Here is a 22489-nt window from a genome sequence, read left to right on the forward strand (position 1 = left end):
GCAAGCAACTAGGTAGTATTCAAAAGTAAATTGGGAAAAAACTTCATAACAAAATGCAAGGACGTCTGATCTAGATTATGCCCAGGTCTGTAATAAATGGAGTTTTTAGAATATGTTTGTATCTTTTTTTCTATCGATGGAATATGTTTGTATCTACCAACATATTTGATAACATAAACCTCATAACAAGGTCATCTGTTCATTGTGCTTTAGATATTCTTGATATTTAATCTTAACCGCGGTTAGCTTTATTGGGGACGTGAGGACGTTTGAGAACATCACATAACATATAAGTGATTTAAAGACCCCATGTGATTTGTGTGGAACAAAATTAATCCCACATTGTCCAAGTTGGAGAACATAATAAATAAGTGATTAATCACAACGAAATATATAGTAAAACAAATTAAAGTGCAAACTTGAAGAGGAGCCAAATGTGGTGTAGGTGCCCTAATCCGTTTGTCCTGCATTGCCTTCTGACGGCTCTCATAGAAAGTAAAGTCATCCAATATTGATGTTTTCAATAGATCATTCTTGAATACATTCAACATGTTCATGCCTTGAGGAAATCTTATCTGTAAAAAGGACAAGTGAAACTTTTAGGAAAAAATACATAATAGGAATTAGTTATCACTATTGACAGTAACATTAGTTGCACAAACCTCCCCGTGTATCTCATTTGTTGGTCATAGGTTTGTTGTCATTGTTTTCAAGTATTATATGGCTTAACATGTGGATTTGGTGCATCCTTTACAAAGTGCCACTTAACAGGGAAAACCCCATTCCATTTGTCCTGTTGCCAAAAGTCCATGTTCTTATTGAAATCTACTCGCCCAATCATCTCAGCTACACCACAGAATTGGCCACTTGCATTTACCTTAAGAAGAGAAAACCAAAGGAATATAATATCAGTCACTCGGTTATAAAGGAGAAAACACCGCATGTTAAAGAAAACACTTCCACCAAATAAAATCAATCACAAAAGCATACAGAGAAAACAAGGAACACTGGACACTTGCTGCCTTTCTGTCTCATTTTCTCCTGTGCATCTTGATACGCACTGTCAAGCCTTCTATTTCCATTTGGAGTACTCACCCATACATTATGGGTCGCGGTATTGGCACCCCCATAAATGGGACTAGCACCCCTTTGACCAATTCAACGGTACTAGCACCCTTCCATTAAATACATAAAAAACACTAACGACAAGCACCTGCTGCGGGATCACATAATCTACAGCATCGGGTTGCCGCGAGATCCCATATCCCATGGAAGGTGGCTGCCGTGGGGGTTTTTTTTTTTTTTTTTTTTTTTTAATAGCCACCATAAAAAAAAGTTAGTTGCCGCGAGATGATTTTGTTTACTAAAATGGAGTCTTTGCTTGTGTTAATTATTAAAACTCTTATTCATTAATTTGATCACAAAATTTTCTTATATTATATGAAAATATTTGCCGCGAGATAGCAAAATTATGGCTCGATTGTATATATTTTTTGTTATGGTTTTGGTGTTGTTCTTAGAGTGTATAAAGAAACTTTAAAGAAGAAAATGAGGTATCAATTTGTCGTGTGTGTTCAATACGCAAAAATTGAAGTGAAAAAAAAACAAAAAACACAAAAAAAATATGCCACGGCAACTACTTGCCGTGGGATATGCGATCTCACGGCAACCCGATGTCGTGGATTGTGCGATCTCGTGGCAGTTGCCTGCCGTGGGATATGAGATCTCGCGACAACTACCTGCCGTAGAACTATGGGCATGTGGGGTGTAAAAGGACATATAAGGAATAACAATTATTATTTTACTTTTTGTCAAAGGGGTGCTAGTCCCATTTATCGAGGTGCCAATACCGTGCCCATACATTATACACTAACCCTATTATTCAATGTATAAACTTTGTTCTTGCTTCCCTACAAGTTTACATCACCGATATAGCTGCCACTTCCTTCCAAAAGCCCAAGGTGATGGAGATATAGGTACCAGTGTGCATCAGGGCCCCATGTATGACCAAGGTCTAACACAACACAATCTTAACAATAGAAAATCATCATACTTTAGACCTTAAGAATATAGATATATGAAAGAGGGCACCAAAAGATAGAGAACCCAAAGCACAAGTTCTCATGTATAGGTATAGGGATAGGGAAGAAATACAGAATAAACAAAGCACATTACTTCTTGCTCTATAGAAATAGAGATAAAGAGCTTTTTAGATGATTGAAGACACTCTTGCATATTCCGTTATTTATTTATTTATTTATTTTAGCCCACTAATATCAGATGAAAAGGTAAAATTAGGTAGCTGTGGGATGAAAACATATGTACTTTTTTTTATTCCGAAGGGAGACAAAAAGAAGCAAACCTGCATATTAAACGCGACCATCTGAGCGCCGTGCATCCATCCGATCATTGGGTTGTAATTAGATGAGTTAAAGCGTGTTCCCTTTGAGTAAACTCTGAGCAAATTCCTGTGAGTGAACGTAGAACATATGCAATCCTCATTATAGTACTGCTCCGAATTTATAAAGTAATGTGTATAAGGAAATAAGAACAATCACACCGTCCACTAACATCCCAAAATATCCCATGGAAAAATCTTCTTTAGATTCCAAAGAGGTGCAACAGTCTTTTGAAACAATTAGAAGTGGTAAATAAGAAAACACAGAGACATGGTAAATTACAAATAGAAGGATCCAGAGACCTGGTAACATTACAAATAGAAGGATCCTCACATGGGAACTCTTCCTAGAAAATACAACACTTCACGAATACTTGCTTATCAAAAATCGTATTTAGTTTGGTAGATTTTGTCCTCTGATCCCACAAGTACTACTGAAGTTAGCCTGGAATAGCTAGCATGCTGCAACTGCACATGGCTAATAACCTCCATGATGCTTTGTAAATCTGTATAAACTGGCCATGATGGTTGATGCAAATAGTACATACTGTAGAGATACACACGTCCAAAATAGCATATAGACTACATTACAAATAAAGCAAACTATTTTTGAGGAAGCACGGTTCAGTTTGGTAAACTGGACATGGCAAGCACAAGCAGGGACCAGGGAGCCATGCTTAGGAGATTTCTAAGTCAACAAATATCATCTTTTATCAACTGATTGTGAACCATCGATTCTATATAATGTTTCTTGACCACGAGTTATGCTATACCAATTTTAACAACCAAAAACATGTCATAGACAAGAATTCAACAATCATTTGAGTGGATGAATTGCTAAAAGATGATAATTCCTAATTAGAATGCCATCATGATCCTTCAACACTATCTTATATATTAATCGCCATTCTACCAAGTCTTTGGTAGGAGCCCAGAAGAAATTTTGATAACAAATAACAATGCATGATCATACTTGGTAGGAAAATCAGGAAGATTGTAGTTATCCCGCCTTATTACAACTGTTGAGTTGTTATTCTTATCATCGCCATCAGATATCAAAGATACAACTGGACTAGTTTCAGATGCAGAAATGTTCTTAACACTATTTGCATTACCATTTATACACAATGACATTGACAGAAAAAATTTCTCATGGCATTGACAGGTATCATGGTTTCACCAAGTACAAAAAGAAAACGAATAACATTGTCGAAAACAATACCTACTGTCAGTAAAGAACAAGCTACAGTAAATAGATTTGGAAGAAGGACAATTTTGAATGAGATTAGAGACTACAATCAACAAAAGAACCATCTGAATCAACAAAAGAAGCTTTTGGATCAGTTCAGAACTTGCACCCTCGATAATCAGTACTACACAAACTTAGTAGCTGCAAACACCATCTACAAAGAATCAGGTATCGTCTATAACGCTATTATAAGTGTATTCTATTTGTTTATTATGCTATTAATTTATTAACTTTTACGTAACCTGTGAACAGTTATTAGAGATTCCAAACGCAAGAAAGAACCTATATTAGATGTATCTAAACACATGAGAAAGGTAACTGAGGACAATGATTACCAGTCCCAGATGAGTGGGGAAGATTCTGATAGTGAATCGATTAATGGACAGTTCAACGAATCATCAATTACTGATCAAGTCGATGATTCCCATCCAAGTAAGATCTACTACTTATATTTTTGTGTTATATTTTATTCAACATATATTAACAATGATATTGTATTATATGTAGGACGAGTAGAAAAACCATGGAATTTTGGAGGTCCAACATGTGTGTGTTCTTTTTGTGGAGCCATGGTTTGGTACGAGGAAAGGGTAGACAAAACGAGAAGAACATCAAATCCAAAGTTTTCAATATGTTGTCAAAAAGGTAAAGTTCAACTACCACTTTTGAAAGAGCCGCCTAATTTCCTGCGTCGTCTTTTGGATTCTAAGGGTGGTCCGAGATCCTTGAACTTTGCAAAAAACATCAGGGCATACAATTCCATTTTTGCATTCACATCAATGGGTGGTGTAGTTGATCACTCCGTGAACGATGGCAAGGGTCCGTATGTGTTCAAGATAAGTGGTCAAAATTACCACAGGATTGGAACTCTTCTACCATCCGGAAGGCAAGAACCAAAATTTACCGCGGTTGTACATGTATGACTCGGCAAATGAAGTTTCAAATAGAATAAAGGCACTTGATAAAAAATTCCATATAAAGAAAATGAGGAGGATGATGAAAGATTAGATCCGGATGTGGTTGAAGGACTAATGAAAATGCTTAATGATGAAAATAACCTCACAAAGGTTTCTGAATGGCAAGGGATAGGTTTAAAGAGTCCGAGTTGGCCAATGTTAGTATTAAACTTATTGGAACAAGACAGACTGATGGAAGATAGTATAACTTGCCTTCTACATCAGAGATTACTGGACTTATTCCTGGGAATGGAGAAGTATCTGCGGGACCCCGGGATGTTGTTGTAGACGTAATAGGCCACGGTCTTAAGAGAATAAACGAACTGTTTCCAAGTTTCATGGCGATCAAAGTATCCTTTACTTTTTCATTATGATGCGAAGATGGATACATGTTGGGCATCCCTTATAGAAAGGGTTCAAATGTGAAGAAAAGGAAACACGTGAGCATGAGAGAGTACTATGCTTATAGGATACAACAGAGGGCAAATGAAGGACATACTATTGTTTGTGGAAGAAGACTGATGCTACAATACTTGGTTGATGGTTATGCAGCTACTGAAGAGAACAGATTGAATTGGGTGAGACAAAATCAAGACAAAATAAGATCTGACCTGTACAAAGGATTGGTTGACACTGTAGTTGCGGGTGATACAAATGTGGCTTCGACTGGTAAACGGTTAGTCCTACCGTTGTCTTTCACAGGAGGACCCCGATACATGGTCCAAAACTACCAGGATGTGATAGCTATCTATAGATGGACAGGCCCTCCAGACCTTTTTGTCACCTTCACTTGCAATCCGAAATGGCCAGAAATTCAGTCAGCTCTAGAAAAGATAGATAAAGGACTATGCCCAGAAGACAGACCTGATATTGAAGCAAGGTTGTTTAAGATTAAACTGAATGAGCTAATGACAGACTTGCAGCAAAAAAAACATTTCGGAAAAGCTTGGGCAGGTAATGAATCTCTATGTTGTTATTTTATTTACAATTATTCAATTACAGAACTGACATGTAAATATCATATTTGCAGCTACCTACACGATAGAGTTCCAAAAGAGAGGGCTACCCCATGCTCATATTTTGTTATTCCTAGACAGAACTAATAAGCCAAAAACTCCTTTTGATATCGACAAGCTCATCTCAGCAGAGTTGCCTAACCCAATGAGTGATGAAGTGGGATACAAGGCGGTTGTAGACTTCATGATACACGGACCGTGTGGAATAGATAACCTGTCTTGCCCGTGTATGGTTAAAAATAAATGCTTACGGCACTATCCGAAAAAATATTGCAGTGAAATAGTCATTGACCAAAACGAGTACACAGTCTATAGAAAGAGAAACAATGCCAGGAAATTAATTGTGGGGGAAGCAGAATTAGACAACAGATGGGTAGTTCCACACAACAGAGACTTGGTTGTCAAGTACCAAGCCCATATCAATGTGGAACATTGCAACATAACACGGTCAATTAAGTATCTCTTCAAATACATCAATAAAGGAAAAGATCGAGCAACATTTCTCATCGTTGAAAATGTCGCCACAAACAAATTAACTGGAAAGAAGGTCATTGAAGAAGTTGATGAAATAAAAAATTACTTGGATGGTCGATATGTATCTGCTTCGGAGGCAACTTGGAGGATTTTGAAATTTGATACACAGTACAAGGATCCGAGTGTCGAACGGCTGCCATTCCAATTTGAAGGTAACATAAAATCATTGTAGTCATTTAATAGTTAATTCAACACATTGTTATTCATATATCTTACATTATTATTCGTAGATGAACAGATGGTCTATTACAATGACAACGATGATCCGGAAGAAATCATTGAACGCGAAAGTTAAAAAAAACACAGTTCACAGAATGGTTGAAGACAAATGCACTGCATGCTGATGCAAGAGAGCTCACATATGCTGATTTCCCAACAAAATGGACATGGCAGAAAACCAAAAGGACATGGACTCGAAGAGGAAAGAGAGGGAAGAGAAAGATTGGTCGTGTGTACTACGCACACCCTACATCAGGCGAAAGATACTATCTGCGGATGATTCTTAACATTGTCAAAGGACCTCAAAGCTATGAAGACATTCGAAGGATCAACGGTGTGCTGCACCCAGACTATAAAAGTGCATGTATGGCACTTGGTCTACTCGAAGGTGACAACGAATGGCATGATGCACTTAAAGAGGCAAGCGACTGGGCGAATGCTAGATCACTAAGAGAACTATTTGTGACACTATTGTTGCTATGTGAAGTGATAGATCCTTTGAAACTATGGGAAGACCACTGGGACAACCTAGGAGAAGACATTCTCTTCAGGTATAGGCATTTGAAAAATGACAAAACTGCCACGCTCACAAAAAGCCAGGTCAAGAATTTCACCTTGTGTGAGATTGAAAAAATCTTGATGTGTAGACAGAAAACATTGAGAACTATCGCCGGTTTAAAAGAAATCTATCTAGACATGGATACACAACTCACGTCTGGGAATAGAATGGTTGACGAGGAAATGGACTACAACCGGGAAGACTTGCATGAGAACTACTTAAATATGCATGAGCGCCTCAACAAAGAACAATATAAAGTGTTCCAAGCAGTCACAAGTGCTATTGACTCAAAAGCTGGCGGTGTATTCTTCGTTTATGGAAGCAGAGGAACTGGGAAGACATATCTCTACAAGACAATCATATCTAAGTTGCGCTTAGAAGGAAAGATTGTTTTAGCAGTTGCTTCTTTAGGAATAGCCTCGCTCCTCCTTCCAGGTAGGAGAACATCACACTCAAGATTCAAAATTCTAATTCCAATTGCTGAAAACTTAACTTGCGACATCCCACCTAATACAGACTTGGCAAGACTAATCCAGAAAGCTGATCTCATTGTATAGGATGAGGCACCTATGAATTATAGGCACAACTTTAAAGCAGTTGACCGCACTTTGAAAGACATCATGAAAGAAATCGTGCCTAACTCAGAAAGCATTGAATTTGGAGGAAAAACTTTCCTGCTATGAGGAGATTTCAGACAAATACTGTCGGTCGTTCGAAAAGGAAGAAGGTAAAATATTGTTGATGCTTCAATAAGCAGGTCGCACCTATGGAGGAACTGTAAAGTTTTTCATCTAGCAAAGAATATGAGGGTGATGAATAACACAATCGATTCAAAAAGTGCAAGAGATTTTAGTAAGTGGGTGTTAGACCTTGGAGATGGCAAACTACCAGCAATATCGATAAACGACGAAGCCGAACCATCGTGGGTAAGAATTCCAAATGATCTCCTCATACCACCTTCTGATGATTCAATCCACCAGATAGTTTCAATAATCTATCTAGATCTTTCCAACAAGTACGACGATGTTCTTGAAAATCAAATACACTATCTGAAAGAGAGGAGTATTCTGGCTCCAAAAAATGAAGACGTTGATAAGATAAATTCTTACATAATGTCTTCAATCCTCCCTGGAGAAGTTCATCACTACTTGAGTGTAGACTCACTAAGCCCAATATCAGGTAAATCAGAAAGCCAGGATGTTCTATACCCTGTTGAGTTCTTGAACACCTTGCAATTCTCGGGATTACCAAGCCACGACCTCGAGCTAAAGAAAGGTGTTCCGATTCTACTTATGCGGAACATAAACCAAAGTGCAGGTTTGTGCAATGGAACAAGGCTGATTGTGACACAGTTGGGAAAAAAGGTCATAGAAGCTGATATTATAACAGGGACCAACATAGGCTACAAGGTAATAATCCCATGAATAATATTGGAACCAAGTGATACCAAGTTGCCATTCGAATTTAGGAGAAAACAATTCCCTGTTAAAGTTTGCTATGTGATGACGATAAACAAAAATCAGGGACAGACTTTCAATGATGTTGGGGTTTACTTGCCAAGGCCAGTGTTCACTCATGGCCAGCTGTACGTTGCTGCATCACGCACAACATCGCGACAAGGGCTAAAGTTCCTAATAATTAGAGCAGAAAACGAGCCTGAAGGATATACACAAAACATTGTGTATAGAGAAGTACTAAATGATTTACCGCGAGGTTAGCTAGATAATGCTTATTTGGTGCACTTTTTTTTATTCCATATATAAATTCAATGATTTTTTTTTAATTTTATATATTATTCTTTTGTATATATTCAATCTTGCCAATCCGGGAAAAAGATTTCCATTTAAATAGGTCACAACAACCGCATTCTCATTAACCAAACCCGACCCCAGTTTCTCCAAAAGTAGGCATAACTTCAATAATTGAAGACAATCTGGCACAGCTACGTAAGCTTTTCTAAAATACCTCAAGAAATTAAAGGTAAGGAAATGGGTTCAGACTTTAGAAAGAATAAAAAAAAATAACCTTTGTTCCCAAGTCTGTTAAAGCAATTGCCATGTTACTCTTCGCAATCTGAAAATTTGGGGAAACAGCCAAACACCTCTCATAAAAAATGCTAAAAACAAGCAAAGCCCCAATCAAATGTTAGGTTAAAACCCAGCAAGCATAAGAAAAAAACGGAAAGGACAAGCATATACCTCTCATAGCAAGAAATGGCTGATTCCAAATCCCCACGGTTTTTGAACATAACACCCATATTGCAATATGCTTCAGCATACATGAGCCTTTGTATTGCAGCTTTCTCATAGCAACTAAGAGTCATATCATATTGCAACATCTCAGAATACACCACTCCAAGGTTATAATAAGCAGGCTGCATAGAAGAACTAACAAAATGAGAAACCCAAACTACATAACAGGAGATAGAGAACTGCCAGCAGCATTACAAATGGAAATGAGAAGGATTGTAAGATTATAGCGTAATGAGGGTCTATTTTAATATGTTTTGACATTTGAAAAGCTCATGCAAAAATTCAAATGCAGTTAAATTTGCTTGATGGTCTTTGAAAAGCTCATGCAAAAATTCAAATGTAGTTAAATTCGCCTGATGGTCTATGTCCAGCTTCCAAAATGTTTAAGTAGACTCTACTTTAAGCTCCAAGGATCTGAATTAACACTTATATGAAGCTCTGACAATGGCTACATCCTTTGCAGAGTACACTTCCAAAATAAGATGTAGACACAAACGTAAATACGGCCTAAGGGAATCAAATATGGTGGGATTCAAGACTGAGCTTCATCCTTAACCTCGAAAACCAGCACAGTATGTACTTATTATCGCTTTGTAAGCTGATGTAAATGACAAGTCGGTACCAAGATACTGCAAGTCATTTTCTATCTTCTTAACACCTCTCCTTATAACATTTTTTCATTCTTATGCTTTTAATCAATTAGCCTTTCAACACAAAAATGGTTAGTAGAAGTTGGATTATTGTTTGTGAGGTGTTTGAAATACAATTGTGGGTAGTCTATCTATCTCAGCTCGGCACTATCATGTGACAAAAATGCTAAAGTTCAATATATTGTTTTACAATATTGATCTTTTGAGACCGGGCAAAGTCTTTGGCAATCGTAAAGAAAAGCTAGAAATCTATTTCAAGACTCTCAGATGATTTTCAGCAAGTCGGTGACAACGTTACAATGATTTTCACAATAAAGTTTAATCTCCTGTAACATGTTCTAAATCATCAAATCAGACCTTTGTGCTGATAAGGCAACAACTGAAACCCAAAGCTCCTATATCTAAATCCGAGTTTTCTCCCCTTACCTTTAAACTAATATATATTACTGATATAAGCAACTATACAAACGTAAACTAGGAGTGTAAGACAAGGTGTCCTCCCACTATCACTATACATAGAACAAATACCTGAAAAAAAAATGCAAACTTTTTGAAAAGCTACATCACGTGATTTTAATAAAAGTGGAATCCAATTAGGAAACTTACTAATAAAACAATATTTAGAAAGGAATCCAAGTCAGATTGGAATTAGTATATGAATAACTATAAATACAACCTAACTAAGGAGAGAATAACATATAGTAGAGTTTAGACAAGAAAACAATTGCTTTCATCCTCTTCAAACACAGGTACTCAATTTTCATCTCTTTATCTCATCTGCAAGAAACAAAGGTACATATATTTGATTACTATTTGCATTATTCATAACACACACAATGTTGATAACTTTTTTCATATTAATAGAAAACACACTACATATCTAGATTTAACTATGGACTTTGGATACCTAGATACAACTATATGGAGTCAGAATTTCAAGGCTACCGTACCTTCACTAGATATCTAATTGTGATAAGAACTTTTTGAGAAGAAAAGAGTTAAGGAAAAAATAGCATTAGGACACCTATTAGAAAAGAGTTAATGGTGTGAATGAAGAAGGATTTGAGGATGCCTATTTGTTTTTTGTTCGAACAAAGTAATGAGTTTACTTTGGTGGTTGAGTTGTACGCGAAAGGTCAGTTCTGTTTTGTTTGCTAAAAACTCATGACACCGTTGTTTTTTTTGTTTTGTTCTTATGTGGGATTTGTTTTTGTTGTGGGTATTGTTGGTCTGTAATTGAGGACCAAACCAATTGATTGACAGCCATAACCTACTTAAATTATACACATATGATGACCACTTACTATACCAAAGTACACTCACTCATATTAAGAGCTTATTTGTAGTTTTCACCCAATTAAAATAAATTAGCACAAAAATAATTACCCAATGAACTGACATTCAAACAAACATAGACTTCACTTGATTCTTTCGAGGATAGTTTCTGGTAGGAAAATATCTGAAACTAGACCACCTCCCATTGCAAAAGCTAAAACAAACCTACATATCACAAAATTAAGTTACTCGATAAAACTTGCATGCTTACAGATCTAATAAATATGATGAAGTTAGATCTAATAATATCACCGTATTCTATTGTAGCGGGTGCAGGTTTGTGGTTTTTTCAGAATCGTATCAGGATGGCGGTAAAAGGATACAAAACATTCGATGAAATAAAAGACACAAAATTTCGCGGCAAGATAAAAGCAAGAATTACGAGGATGTGGATAGCTAGAAACCAGAGGAATCCAGAAACCATATATGGCTTGGAAATGTTAATGATCGACGAAAAGGTAAAATAATATCAATAAGCTTTCAATTATATTACTATTACTTTTATTAAAAAAATATTTTCAATTGTTGGGAAAATCAAATGAAAGCTTCCATACCTGCATACAACATAGACCAATTTAAAAATAAACTAAAAGAAGGGGATATATTCGTATTTGAAAAGTTTACTGTTGCAAACACATAAGGGACATGCCGTCAAATAGACAACGATCTCACAATCAAATTCAAAGACGACACAGTTGTAACTGCAACAACTGATGATGATGAAGGTCTGTTCTCAAAAAACAAATTCACATTCACTGATCTAGAACATATTCCAAGCAAACATGGGAAGGTGACTTATACTATAGGTATGAAGGCTAAGTTAGATTTTAGAAGGTTTCTTAAATATCTTTACATACATTATTTTAAACTGACAATTCCAACAAAACAGATGTTATTGGATTTCTGAAAGGAATCATCCCACAAGGTTCCAGGAAGTACATTGAAATTAGAATCGTAAACGAGAGGTAAATATTTATACATACATTATTTCCTTTATGTACTAGAAAATATCTCATTACTTAACATAATTATACTTATTCAACAGGGGAACAGAACTAAAAGCAGCTTTATGGGATGATCTCTCAAAACATATATTAAGAAGCATGTCTGGAAAAGAAAATGTCGTCATCATTTTATCCTCAATGTTTGTCAAAAAGTTTGAAGGTATTATTTATTAAATGGACATAAGTAGCTATATCTAATTTTATATTTGACTCACATTTTCAATCAATATGATTACAGTTAATAAAAGGGACGTGTTCAAACTATCCCCGACGTCGGCAACAAGGATATATTTGAACTTGGATATGAAATGCGTCGAAGAATTAAGAAATAGGTAACGTTATCACAACTATAATGTCTACATCATTAGTATTATACACATACTTATCTTCTACTTATCTTTCAGGTCAGGAATACAAAGCATACAGGTCCAAATTGAAGAACCTCACTGCAAGGAAATCAATGCAATGGACATATTACAAAATGAAAACAAAACAACAGAACAACTAAAATTTTTGGCCAAGATATACACCAACAGGGTAACTACATTCCTACTCTGAAAAAAAAATTATAATTCTATTCTATATATTAATTACAACTTTTTTTTTGCAAAACAGGGCACATTTCATACTTGGAAAGCAACAATAAAATCTGTGAATGGAAAAGTATGGCACTACTCAACATGCCCACAATGTCCGAGAAAACAAGTTGAGACAGACTCAGGTTCGTATTGCAAATTTTGTGAGCTCGCGTACAAAAATCCAAAAGAAAGGTAAAATTGATTTTAAATTTAGACTTGACAACCAAATTTTTTATCAAGTACATGCTGATTTTAAACTTGAATAAACAGATACAAGCTGGAAATAGACGTTGAAGATGAAACTAGGGAAACCACTTTCGTTGCTTTCGGAAAACATGCCGATTTCCGTATAGAACAACCGATTGAAAAGTTGCTAGATATATCTTCAAGAGGCAAGCAAATGAATTGTTTTGATAAACTTACATCTTATAAACTAATATATTTACACTAATATAATTAATTAATACTCGGAAGCTGTTCAAAAGAAACTAGAAAAGAATCTCAACAAGACATTCATCTTTAAAGTTAAATTAAGTCCATTCAAGATGAGAGAGAGGTACCAGTCTTTTTCAATCTCCGATATTTCCAAGACCACTGAAAATGAAGATAATGGAGCGAGAAACACGATCGAACACACGAAAAGGTACTACTCTTACTCAAAAAATATTAAACTACACTTTCTCGCATTACATTCAAACTTGAATCCATATTAAATTTTCCTTCTCTTAATTACAGGAAGATTTTGAGCCCAGTGTTCTCTTAATAGGAACATGAATATAAACCATCAAATTTCACCTTTGCTCTCATACTGCATGAGGGTGGGTCTATTACTACACTCGCATTACATTCAAACTTGAATCCATATTAAATTTTCCTTCTCGCAATTCTGAGGAAGATTTTGAAGCCCGATGTTCTATGAATAGGAACATGAATATAAACCATCAAATTTCACTTTGCTTCATCATTGCATGAGGGTGGGTCTATTACCACAGTCCAAATGAAGCGAGACAAATGAGCAACATGAAGATGAACACATAACAAAAAGACTTTGCACAAGGAATAATCAAAAGGAATTTTAAAAATAGTAAAATTTAGAAATACAAGAATTTACTTTTATTGTTAGTGGATATTTAATTAATTGGTAGATTTAGTTGCGATATTGATACTCACTCGCATTACAACTTTTATGGTAGTTTCAATATAAATATTTCAATGAATCTTATAATATATTGATAGCTACTTTTCATTCCCTCACACCACTAATTAATTGATGTTATGCCATATGGCAAATTATTTAAAGAACTATGTGATGAATGCAAATTATTTCAAGTATCCATTATTCTACGTTGATGTCTAGAGATACTAATGTTTCCTCCACTTTGGGGCCATAACTCCATAAGGGTCATTATGTTTCCTCCTCTACCAAGCCATAAAGGTTATTGTAGTGGATTCGAGGTGGGTATGGTGGGACTATAAGGAGTCTCTAATAGCGATTATGTGTTTTTTTTTAAGTTTAGATTTTTGTAGTGGTTGGACATCAGAGAGTGAACGCAAATAGAGTGGGCATTTTTACAAGGACACATAGGAAGAGGAAAACAAGTTATAATAATATGAGATGATTGTCATCATCATTTGTTGGTGGCAAATTGTGTTCATCGTTTAATCAATGTCCTTACTATAGATACAGTGCACAACGAGCTCCCACCGTTAGTACCAAACTCATTTTGAAGAAACTTGCATACTACATTTCCAAGGGTAAAAAATGGTTTGCCTTGACAGTCATTCAACCAAACTTCATCAAGATTCAGTTACCCCAAATGACGGTAGTAAGGTCCCTTCCCATTCTTCAACATTGATGATTTTTCCCTTTCTGTTTATTTTTCCCATTCGATAAGGAGCCAACGCAGGTGGTATGAAATACACTTGAACTTTTCAGCACAATGAATCTTCAATAATGAATTTTAGACTATACCAAGAAGCTCCTCCTGCAAACAAAACTCCACCCATCGAGAAAACCCAAAAAAATACCTTAAATAGTGGTAACAAAGGGCGGTTCATTTTGTTGCAGGGATTTGTGGCTTCGAGGATTGCCTTTCTTTGTCTGGATATGGTGCATCGGCGGGGTGGCCCCAGTGTTTGTGGCCATGTATCAACTTTGTTCGGACCTTAGTTGTCGCCATCGTGGCTTCCATCGCTTTTAAGCAGCAGTTATACTTGGGAGGGTAGGTACACACTCTTTTTCCTTCCTTCTCGAGAAGATCATCACTCAACTACACATAACCCCATAGCCCGAGAAACCATTAGATGAATCATAAAAGTCCAAAATACCGTGTGGTGTTGGACTCAATAGGCATAAATGGCCTACTTGCCAGTGCTCCCCATCATGTGTATTATGGATGGACAACTTTGCAAATGACCCGCCACCCACATCCATCCGATTTTCTAACTTTCCTTCTTTGTAAAATTTGTGATAATGTGGTTTGATGATCCAATGCTTTTGTACTAATTTTTTTGTGTAATGTGGTTACAGCATTGTTCAAATTTTTGTTACAAGTTCATTGGATTGAAGTTGAACTTTTTATGAGAGTTTAATATGGTGGAGTCGTCTATGTCAACAGGACATTTGTTTCAGTAGTCTAATAGGCTTTATCCTGACAGCTCTAGGTTAAGACATGGTTAGGTGGAAAGAATTAATTGACAAGCACCTAAAAGGTGAAGATAAGATGGCAAGTTGAGAAATATTTACATCAGGTCTAAATAACATAAAAAGGTTTTCCTTGTTGCAGTTATGCAATAGTCCCTTCACCTCATGGGTCCTCGATAGGAGGTCTGGCATCTTAGCCATGGATGCTCAAATTGGATATCAAATTTATTGTTTTCTATCCACCCCTTTTTTTTCGGGAACTTCTGTGACATTTTCATGCCTGTGAGTTACCAGAGAACATGATAACACAGTGGTCAGGATTCAACCGAAGTTTTAGTTACTCTTGGATTGGATACTGGACATTCATACTATGTTGTTCTTTTGTTGGGTTGTCGAGGGAAACCTTCTCTCGCCTATGGTTATGGTGCTCGAATTTGAGATGGGTACATATACTTACGAGTGATGTATACTGACTTTGGAGTAGTCATGTTAGAACTCCTTCTCGGGAGAAAGTCCTATGATATGTAATAATTTTGACTTGATCAGTACGGGGTTGTGATGGTTCATGCAATTTTTAGAATTTACTAAATAAACTATTTTATGTGGAATAAATTATGCAAGATCACGGCCTCGAGGAGAGCAATTTTTGGTGAGATGGGCAGTCCCTTAGCTTCATGATATTGATGCTTTGTCAAGGATGGTTGATCCGTCACTTAGAGGATCTTATCTTGCCAAATTGTTGTCACAGTTTGCAGACATTATCTCTGTGTGTTCAGGTGAGATAACAAATATTCTTCTTGCGCCCTTCGAAAGAATAATTGAGAAGATCGGGCCCTAATTTAAAGAAATAATCAAGTCATATTAACGCAGTACCAGCCATATTTGGCAAATTTTCCTCCACAAAACAAAACTGCCTGAGTAGCAGAAAAAGAACCTAATCCAATATCCAGAGTGAGATTAGTACAAAATGAAATATGAATTCTTCTTTTCGACCATTGAGAGGAATACTTATGAACTTACCGGGGATAGCCAAATAGCAGTAGAGCACTGTCTCTCCATAATCCTTCTCAAGCCTTTTGTAGATCTCTTTGTCAGATTTACCATCTCAAATTTTATTACATATAATCAACAATAGTGAAACAAACAAGAATTAGTACACTATCAAGTAGCACCAGTACACATATTAGAAAGACATGTCTATTGTGTCCGATCCGACTATGAGAACTTTCCTATTTTTTAGGAATTATAAGAGTCATACTTAGATTAGATACATGCTAATAATAAAATTACTCTTGGACATAAATCCAAGCCAATTTAGAAATAGATTACAAATCAAATTAGAAAACCTTATCTAGAGAACAAACACAATCGCCTATATAAAAGGGATTAAGGAGAAGTAGTATCTTATAACTTTTGTGACCTCCGACTTATTTGGGATTAAGGAGAAGTAGTACTTAGAACTTTTGTGACCTCCGACTTATTTCATCTCTAATATCTAGCAGCCATATTCTTATCTATTATTGATTGTCTGATAAAAGGTACGTTTTCTCTCTACTATTCTCTAACCTATTAAGATACTGATTAAAAAAATCATAAAAAAACTCAACGAGATACAAGTTTTTATGTTATTAAACTTACTAATAAACTCATCTTTCCTACAACACAATTAGACTGTATAATTCATCCACAATCATCTTTTATATCATTGTTACTTCCATATGTTTTGGTGTAGTTAGAATGAAAATATTAAATTATCTCCAAATCAACGATACATAATTAAATCAAATCTTAAAAAATAAACATAAAATAAGAGATGGCGGAATCAGTTGAGTTACCGAGTCGTTTAGCGATTTTACCATTCAGGAACAAAGTTTTGTTACTTGATGTTATTATTCGTATTTGTTGCACTTCCCCCAGCCAGGTAATTTTGTTCAATTAATTGACGGGTCTATTATGTTGTTGAAATTGAAATTTTGTATATTTATGTATGTATGTGTGGTGTAGTGTGAAATTGGTTGAGCAAGAGTTGTGGCAAATAGAAAAAAAGAGTTTGATTGGTGTTTTACCGGTTCGAGATGCAGCAGAAACTACGTCTGTTAGTCCTAAGTTATCTCCATGTGAATTTTTAGGACTTTGGGCTTGAAGCCCAACTTAAGACCCAAACTATTTGGGACCTTAGCCCAATAGTACAACTAGAAAATTCAAAACACAATACGGGATCTACTTTGATTTCCAATTTTAGATATATACGAAGTTAAAATCATACACGAACTGAATTTCTAATCACGTAGGGAAGTCTAATAAATTGACATAAATAAACCTATATATGTATATGTAGAAATTTACAATCATTCTGCCTTTCTCATTGCATAAACTAAAGTGTATTGGATCAAGATCATACGCATAGTAAACAAACGGTTAAGGTAAACAATTCTTTTTATCTTCGTCAATATTGTTTACATATATAGCAAACAATTCAATTTAATCCAAATATCTATTCTTATGAGTTTTACATATTTAATTATGTTTTCCTATATACAAAATTATATTGCAGGGTCTTGGAGTACGAAAATTACAAATTATGTAAAAATAAATTGCTAAAGGAAATTCTAGAACAAGAAGTCTACAAGAACTTACAGATATATGACATAAATTATGATCTTCTCCAATACTACATTGGGATAAATAAAGATCTCCAGAAAATAATATGCAGTATTATTGAAGAAAACAATGATTTAGAAGCTAAATTAGCAATGACAAGGGGTGGTGCGGCCAATCCAATATGCATAAACGACGAAAACAAATTATTTATCGACATTAGCGATGATTCTTGAAGATTAGCATAGTTTTATTTGTTTGTTTGTTTGTTTGTTTGTTTAATAATTCATTTATTAGTTACATTGTTTTGACAAACAATTAAGTCAAATATATTTATAGTTCCATTGTGTTAGGCTATTTCAATAAACTATTAAGTGACCATTAAATTTTACATTCGTTTTAAAAAAAAACCCAGTGCGTATGCACGGGCTCAAAAACTAGTATCTTAATATTAAAGCTCCCACAAGGGGTATTTTTCGAGCTTTATTAAAATTTCACGTCATCTCCTATTAAAACAGAAATTTCTCTCCTATTTGAAAGCGGAAATCTTTTTGTACAACGGGAATTTCTCTCGGGAATCCTTATCCTATTAAAACAAAATCTCTCTCCCAATTGAAAAAATGGGTTTTTAAAACTTAATTAAAACTTAATTAAAAACAATTTGTTAGAAAATTAAAACAGGTTAGCAACTAAAACGGTAGTCCCAATTTTCTAAAAAAAAATATAAATGTTTTCAAAAGAACCGGTGCGTATGCACGGGCCTACAAGCTAGTTAATATTAAAGCTCCCACAAGGGGCATTTTTCTAGCTCTCTTAAAATTCCACGTCACCAACTCCTATTAAAACGGAAATTCCTTTTTTAATGAAAAGAGAAATTTTAACACTTCTAATTAAAACGGGAATCATTCTCCTATTATAATGGAAATTCCTCTTCTATTGAAAAAGAAAAATCTAACATTTCTAATTAAAATGGGAACCCTTATTCTATTAAACGGGAATCACACTTCTAAATTAAAACGGGGTCCCTCCCTCAATTAAAAAATGGGTTTTAAAAACTTAATTAAAATAGGTTTGTAAGACTTGATTAAAACAATTTGTTAGAAAATTAAACGGGTTAGCGACGAAAACAGGAATCACGATTTGTTAGAAAATGTTTATATGTATAGTTATGATTGTTGAACAAGTTTTTAAAAAAGTCGGTGCGTATGCACCGGTCTATCAAAGACCATTAATACTAAACAGTCGAGAATGCTCCCAGTGAAACACGTCAGCCCCATTTTTTCTCTTAGATGGATGCCTAAGCTTTTACAATGATTCAGCAGCAGGAAAAAAAAAAAAAAAAAAAAACAAAACAAAAAAAAAAAAAAACAAACAAACTCACACCCAATTTTGGGAACTGTTCGCATAACAATCCAAAATAAAAGAAAAAGAGAAATAAATCTTTCGTCAAAACTCAAAACCCCACTCCGACATTTACCAAAAAAAAAAAAAAACTAGCTTGATAAATTTTAACAAAACAACCCTTTGTTAATTCACCAACAAAACATAAATGGTTACTACCACTATTAGCTAAGAGAAAAACGAGAAGGAAAAAACCCTTTCACCACAATTCTTCTTTCCCTCTCATGTCTCCTTTACGAATCTTTTCTATCCAAATCGAATCGGATGCATTACCTATATCTTGCGATCTCGAATAGCACGTGTTGTAATATAGCTAGCGGTGTTATCGTTATATTTTGAAATAAGGTTTAAAGGAAGGTTCTTTGCCCATCTAAGAAACAAAAAACATTGGTTCACAGGTAAAATCCTCTCCCTCTCTAATCTCCTTATTTTAAACATAAAGGTATAATATCCGTTTTCTCTTTTGGTCTAAACATCACAAAAATTGTTTTTATAATAATTCTTAAATATCCTTTTGGCTCTGTTTTGGTCTAAATACTTGTATATTGCAATATTTGTTGGTGTTAACAAGTCATTACATTGCACAAAATGAAACATATATAAGGCCAGATTGATTGGTTTAATCGATATACGCATAAGAAAAGTCATGTGCTACATTAAACCAATATATGATTCATGAAGCATAATTTCTATTTTGACATTTGGCTTCAATTGATTAACTAGCTCATATATAACTAAATTATATAGATACATACATTGAAAGAATCCTAAGTGTGACCATTCGTCAAACTCAAGAGTCATTTTAATTAGAGCTTTCTATATTGCCTTGATATAGCATTGGTACGTAGTTAATAAGGTAACCATGCTAAGCAAGACCTGCTATCATTACCATACAATTTTTGTTCAGAAGGTGATAAACATGGCATTTAGGAATCCAAGATGTTATCTAGAGAGAGCTCTTAATGTTAAGAGGTGGTGGAATTTTTCTGATATATTTGTTATCATTATTTTTGTTTACTGGTCAAGCATTCTTTTTATCATTGGTTTGAATTATAAGTCATTTTCATATTGAAGTCTGAATCACTATGTTGGCGATCAAGTTCATGTAATTCTTACCAAGAGAATTTAGCGCACTCGAATTAGTGTTAAATACTTTGTTTTGGGTACTCATCGAGTTCATGCATGCCTCTTTTCATCCATTCCGATAAACCAGGTGTGGGTTTGGTTGTAGTAAGTATGTCTAGCGCCAAATATAATAGGGTGCTTACACTTACAGTTTAAGAAGTTTAGCACTAATCCTATGGTTACTCCAAATGGTAGGGTATGCAGACTTTTGTAATTCTTATATTATTATTTCTTTTTCTTTTTCTTAAGCTACTTAATGTGGTGTTATCATGAGAAACCTTAATTAACCCCAATAGAAACTTTTGCACTAAAGAATAACACACTAGAAAACTATTATGACTCTTAGTACATGGAAGTCAAGGGTTTATTGTCGACTGTTGTCTACTATTACTATTTTAATCCTTTAGAAGAATAAAGTTAGCTTTTCAGGGCCGGTCATTGGAGTACGTGATAATGAGACCTCCCGAAACCCCCTAAACTAGATATTATTGATGGTGAGCAGAGCCAATTTCGAGGAAGCGCAAAGAAGTTTGAGTTCCAAGCTGAAGTTTTCGAATGGAGCGCATTGAAGGTGTGAATCTCAATGCTTGATGTGAGTGAACAATAATTCATGTATTGTATAGCTAGCTAGAACAATAGATAATCCTCTTAATTGAATACAAAGACATTTTTCAGACTTTGGACAAGATTAGCTTCCCTGTTACATATTTGGACGACAATAATGAAATTTTGTATCTAGGTTAGGGTGCCTTTTTCACCTATGCAGTTTTAGTGGAGAATATATATTTTGGTTCTTTTATAATTTTTTAAATTACTTGAATGCATGAAGTTGTTTCATTCCTTCTGTTCACTACTTGATTAAATCTTTCAGCAGATGGTCAATTACATTTATATGCACGTTGATGGCGAGGGAAGCTATGACTTGAAACCTCTTCACTCATGATCAATGTAAAAAAATTTGAAAGGTAATTTTCTGATTTTCTGAAAATAGTGTTGTGTATGTGTGTACCTATGGTATTCCATGATGTAAATCCATAAACTTAAGGGAATAGCAGAAAATTGTTCTATTTGGTAATTTGATAATTTGATAATTAGATAGGTTGTTCTATTTAAGTATGGCAGGTTGAGCTTGAAAAGCTGGCTTGAACATTGCACGTTCAAAGGAGTACTCAAAACTTTGATATAGATACATCAATTTTTTATATAGTCATTAGAGTTAATCTGTATGTGTTTAGCGTTCTTTAGACGTGTGAATGAGTGATTACATCATAGCTTAGCCTCAATATATGTAATGTAATGTTAATAACCTTATAATTAAATATAATTGGTTGTTAAAAGAGTGCAAAAAGTGAGAAACTAATGTCACATTATAGGTTTCCATATCCATTGTGGTTGAATACCGTCATTATCCAGTGTTAGCTGATGCATGCAACTTCTTTGGTTACTATTAAACCAGCAACTAGGCAAATGATTGAAATCCCTTTGATTGACGTAAGTAGTATCCCTTGCCCCTTTCACTATCTTGGCTCCTATGCTTTGTGATTATCATATAGGTTAATTATATAGGTTAGGATATACGTTTTCAATCTTAAATAAAGTAACTGGTGTAGATTTTGTACCATAAATGGGTGAAGGACATCTTTGAGCTCTTCCACAAGTCACCAGACTATTAGTGGTGTATTTTATATATACAATCTAATTCAAATCCATGGGCCAAATATTCCATTAAATCATTTGTCTAATTTTCTTTTTAGAATATGAAGAAGTATCTCATATTATGGAGGTACAGGGAAGAGTATAAAAATGATAAAAAAAAAACTAGAATGTCAATACCATTAACAACGATCTAGTGAAGCCTTTCATTTCATCATCATCATCATCATCATCAAAGAAAAATGAGTGTTTTACTCTTTCAGTTATGTTTTTGACTTATGTCTTTAATTAGTTTTAATTCAATTATTTTACTATTCA

At 34.9% G+C, this 22489-nt stretch overlaps 1 protein-coding gene across 1 annotated transcript; it reads left to right on the plus strand.

The window, feature by feature from the left end:
- Nucleotides 1–4992: 4992 nt before the first annotated feature.
- Nucleotides 4993–7488, plus strand: LOC147482694 (uncharacterized). The gene is made up of 4 exons (XM_086579388.1): nucleotides 4993–5557; nucleotides 5634–6305; nucleotides 6467–6923; nucleotides 7020–7488. The coding sequence occupies exons 1-4, from the start codon at nucleotides 4993–4995 to the stop codon at nucleotides 7486–7488; spliced, it is 2163 nt and encodes a 720-aa protein (XP_086435514.1).
- Nucleotides 7489–22489: the final 15001 nt, after the last annotated feature.

This window comes from Coptis chinensis, chromosome 8 (genome assembly GCF_015680905.1).
Source record: "Coptis chinensis isolate HL-2020 chromosome 8, ASM1568090v1, whole genome shotgun sequence".
Taxonomy (NCBI): Eukaryota; Viridiplantae; Streptophyta; class Magnoliopsida; order Ranunculales; family Ranunculaceae; genus Coptis; species Coptis chinensis.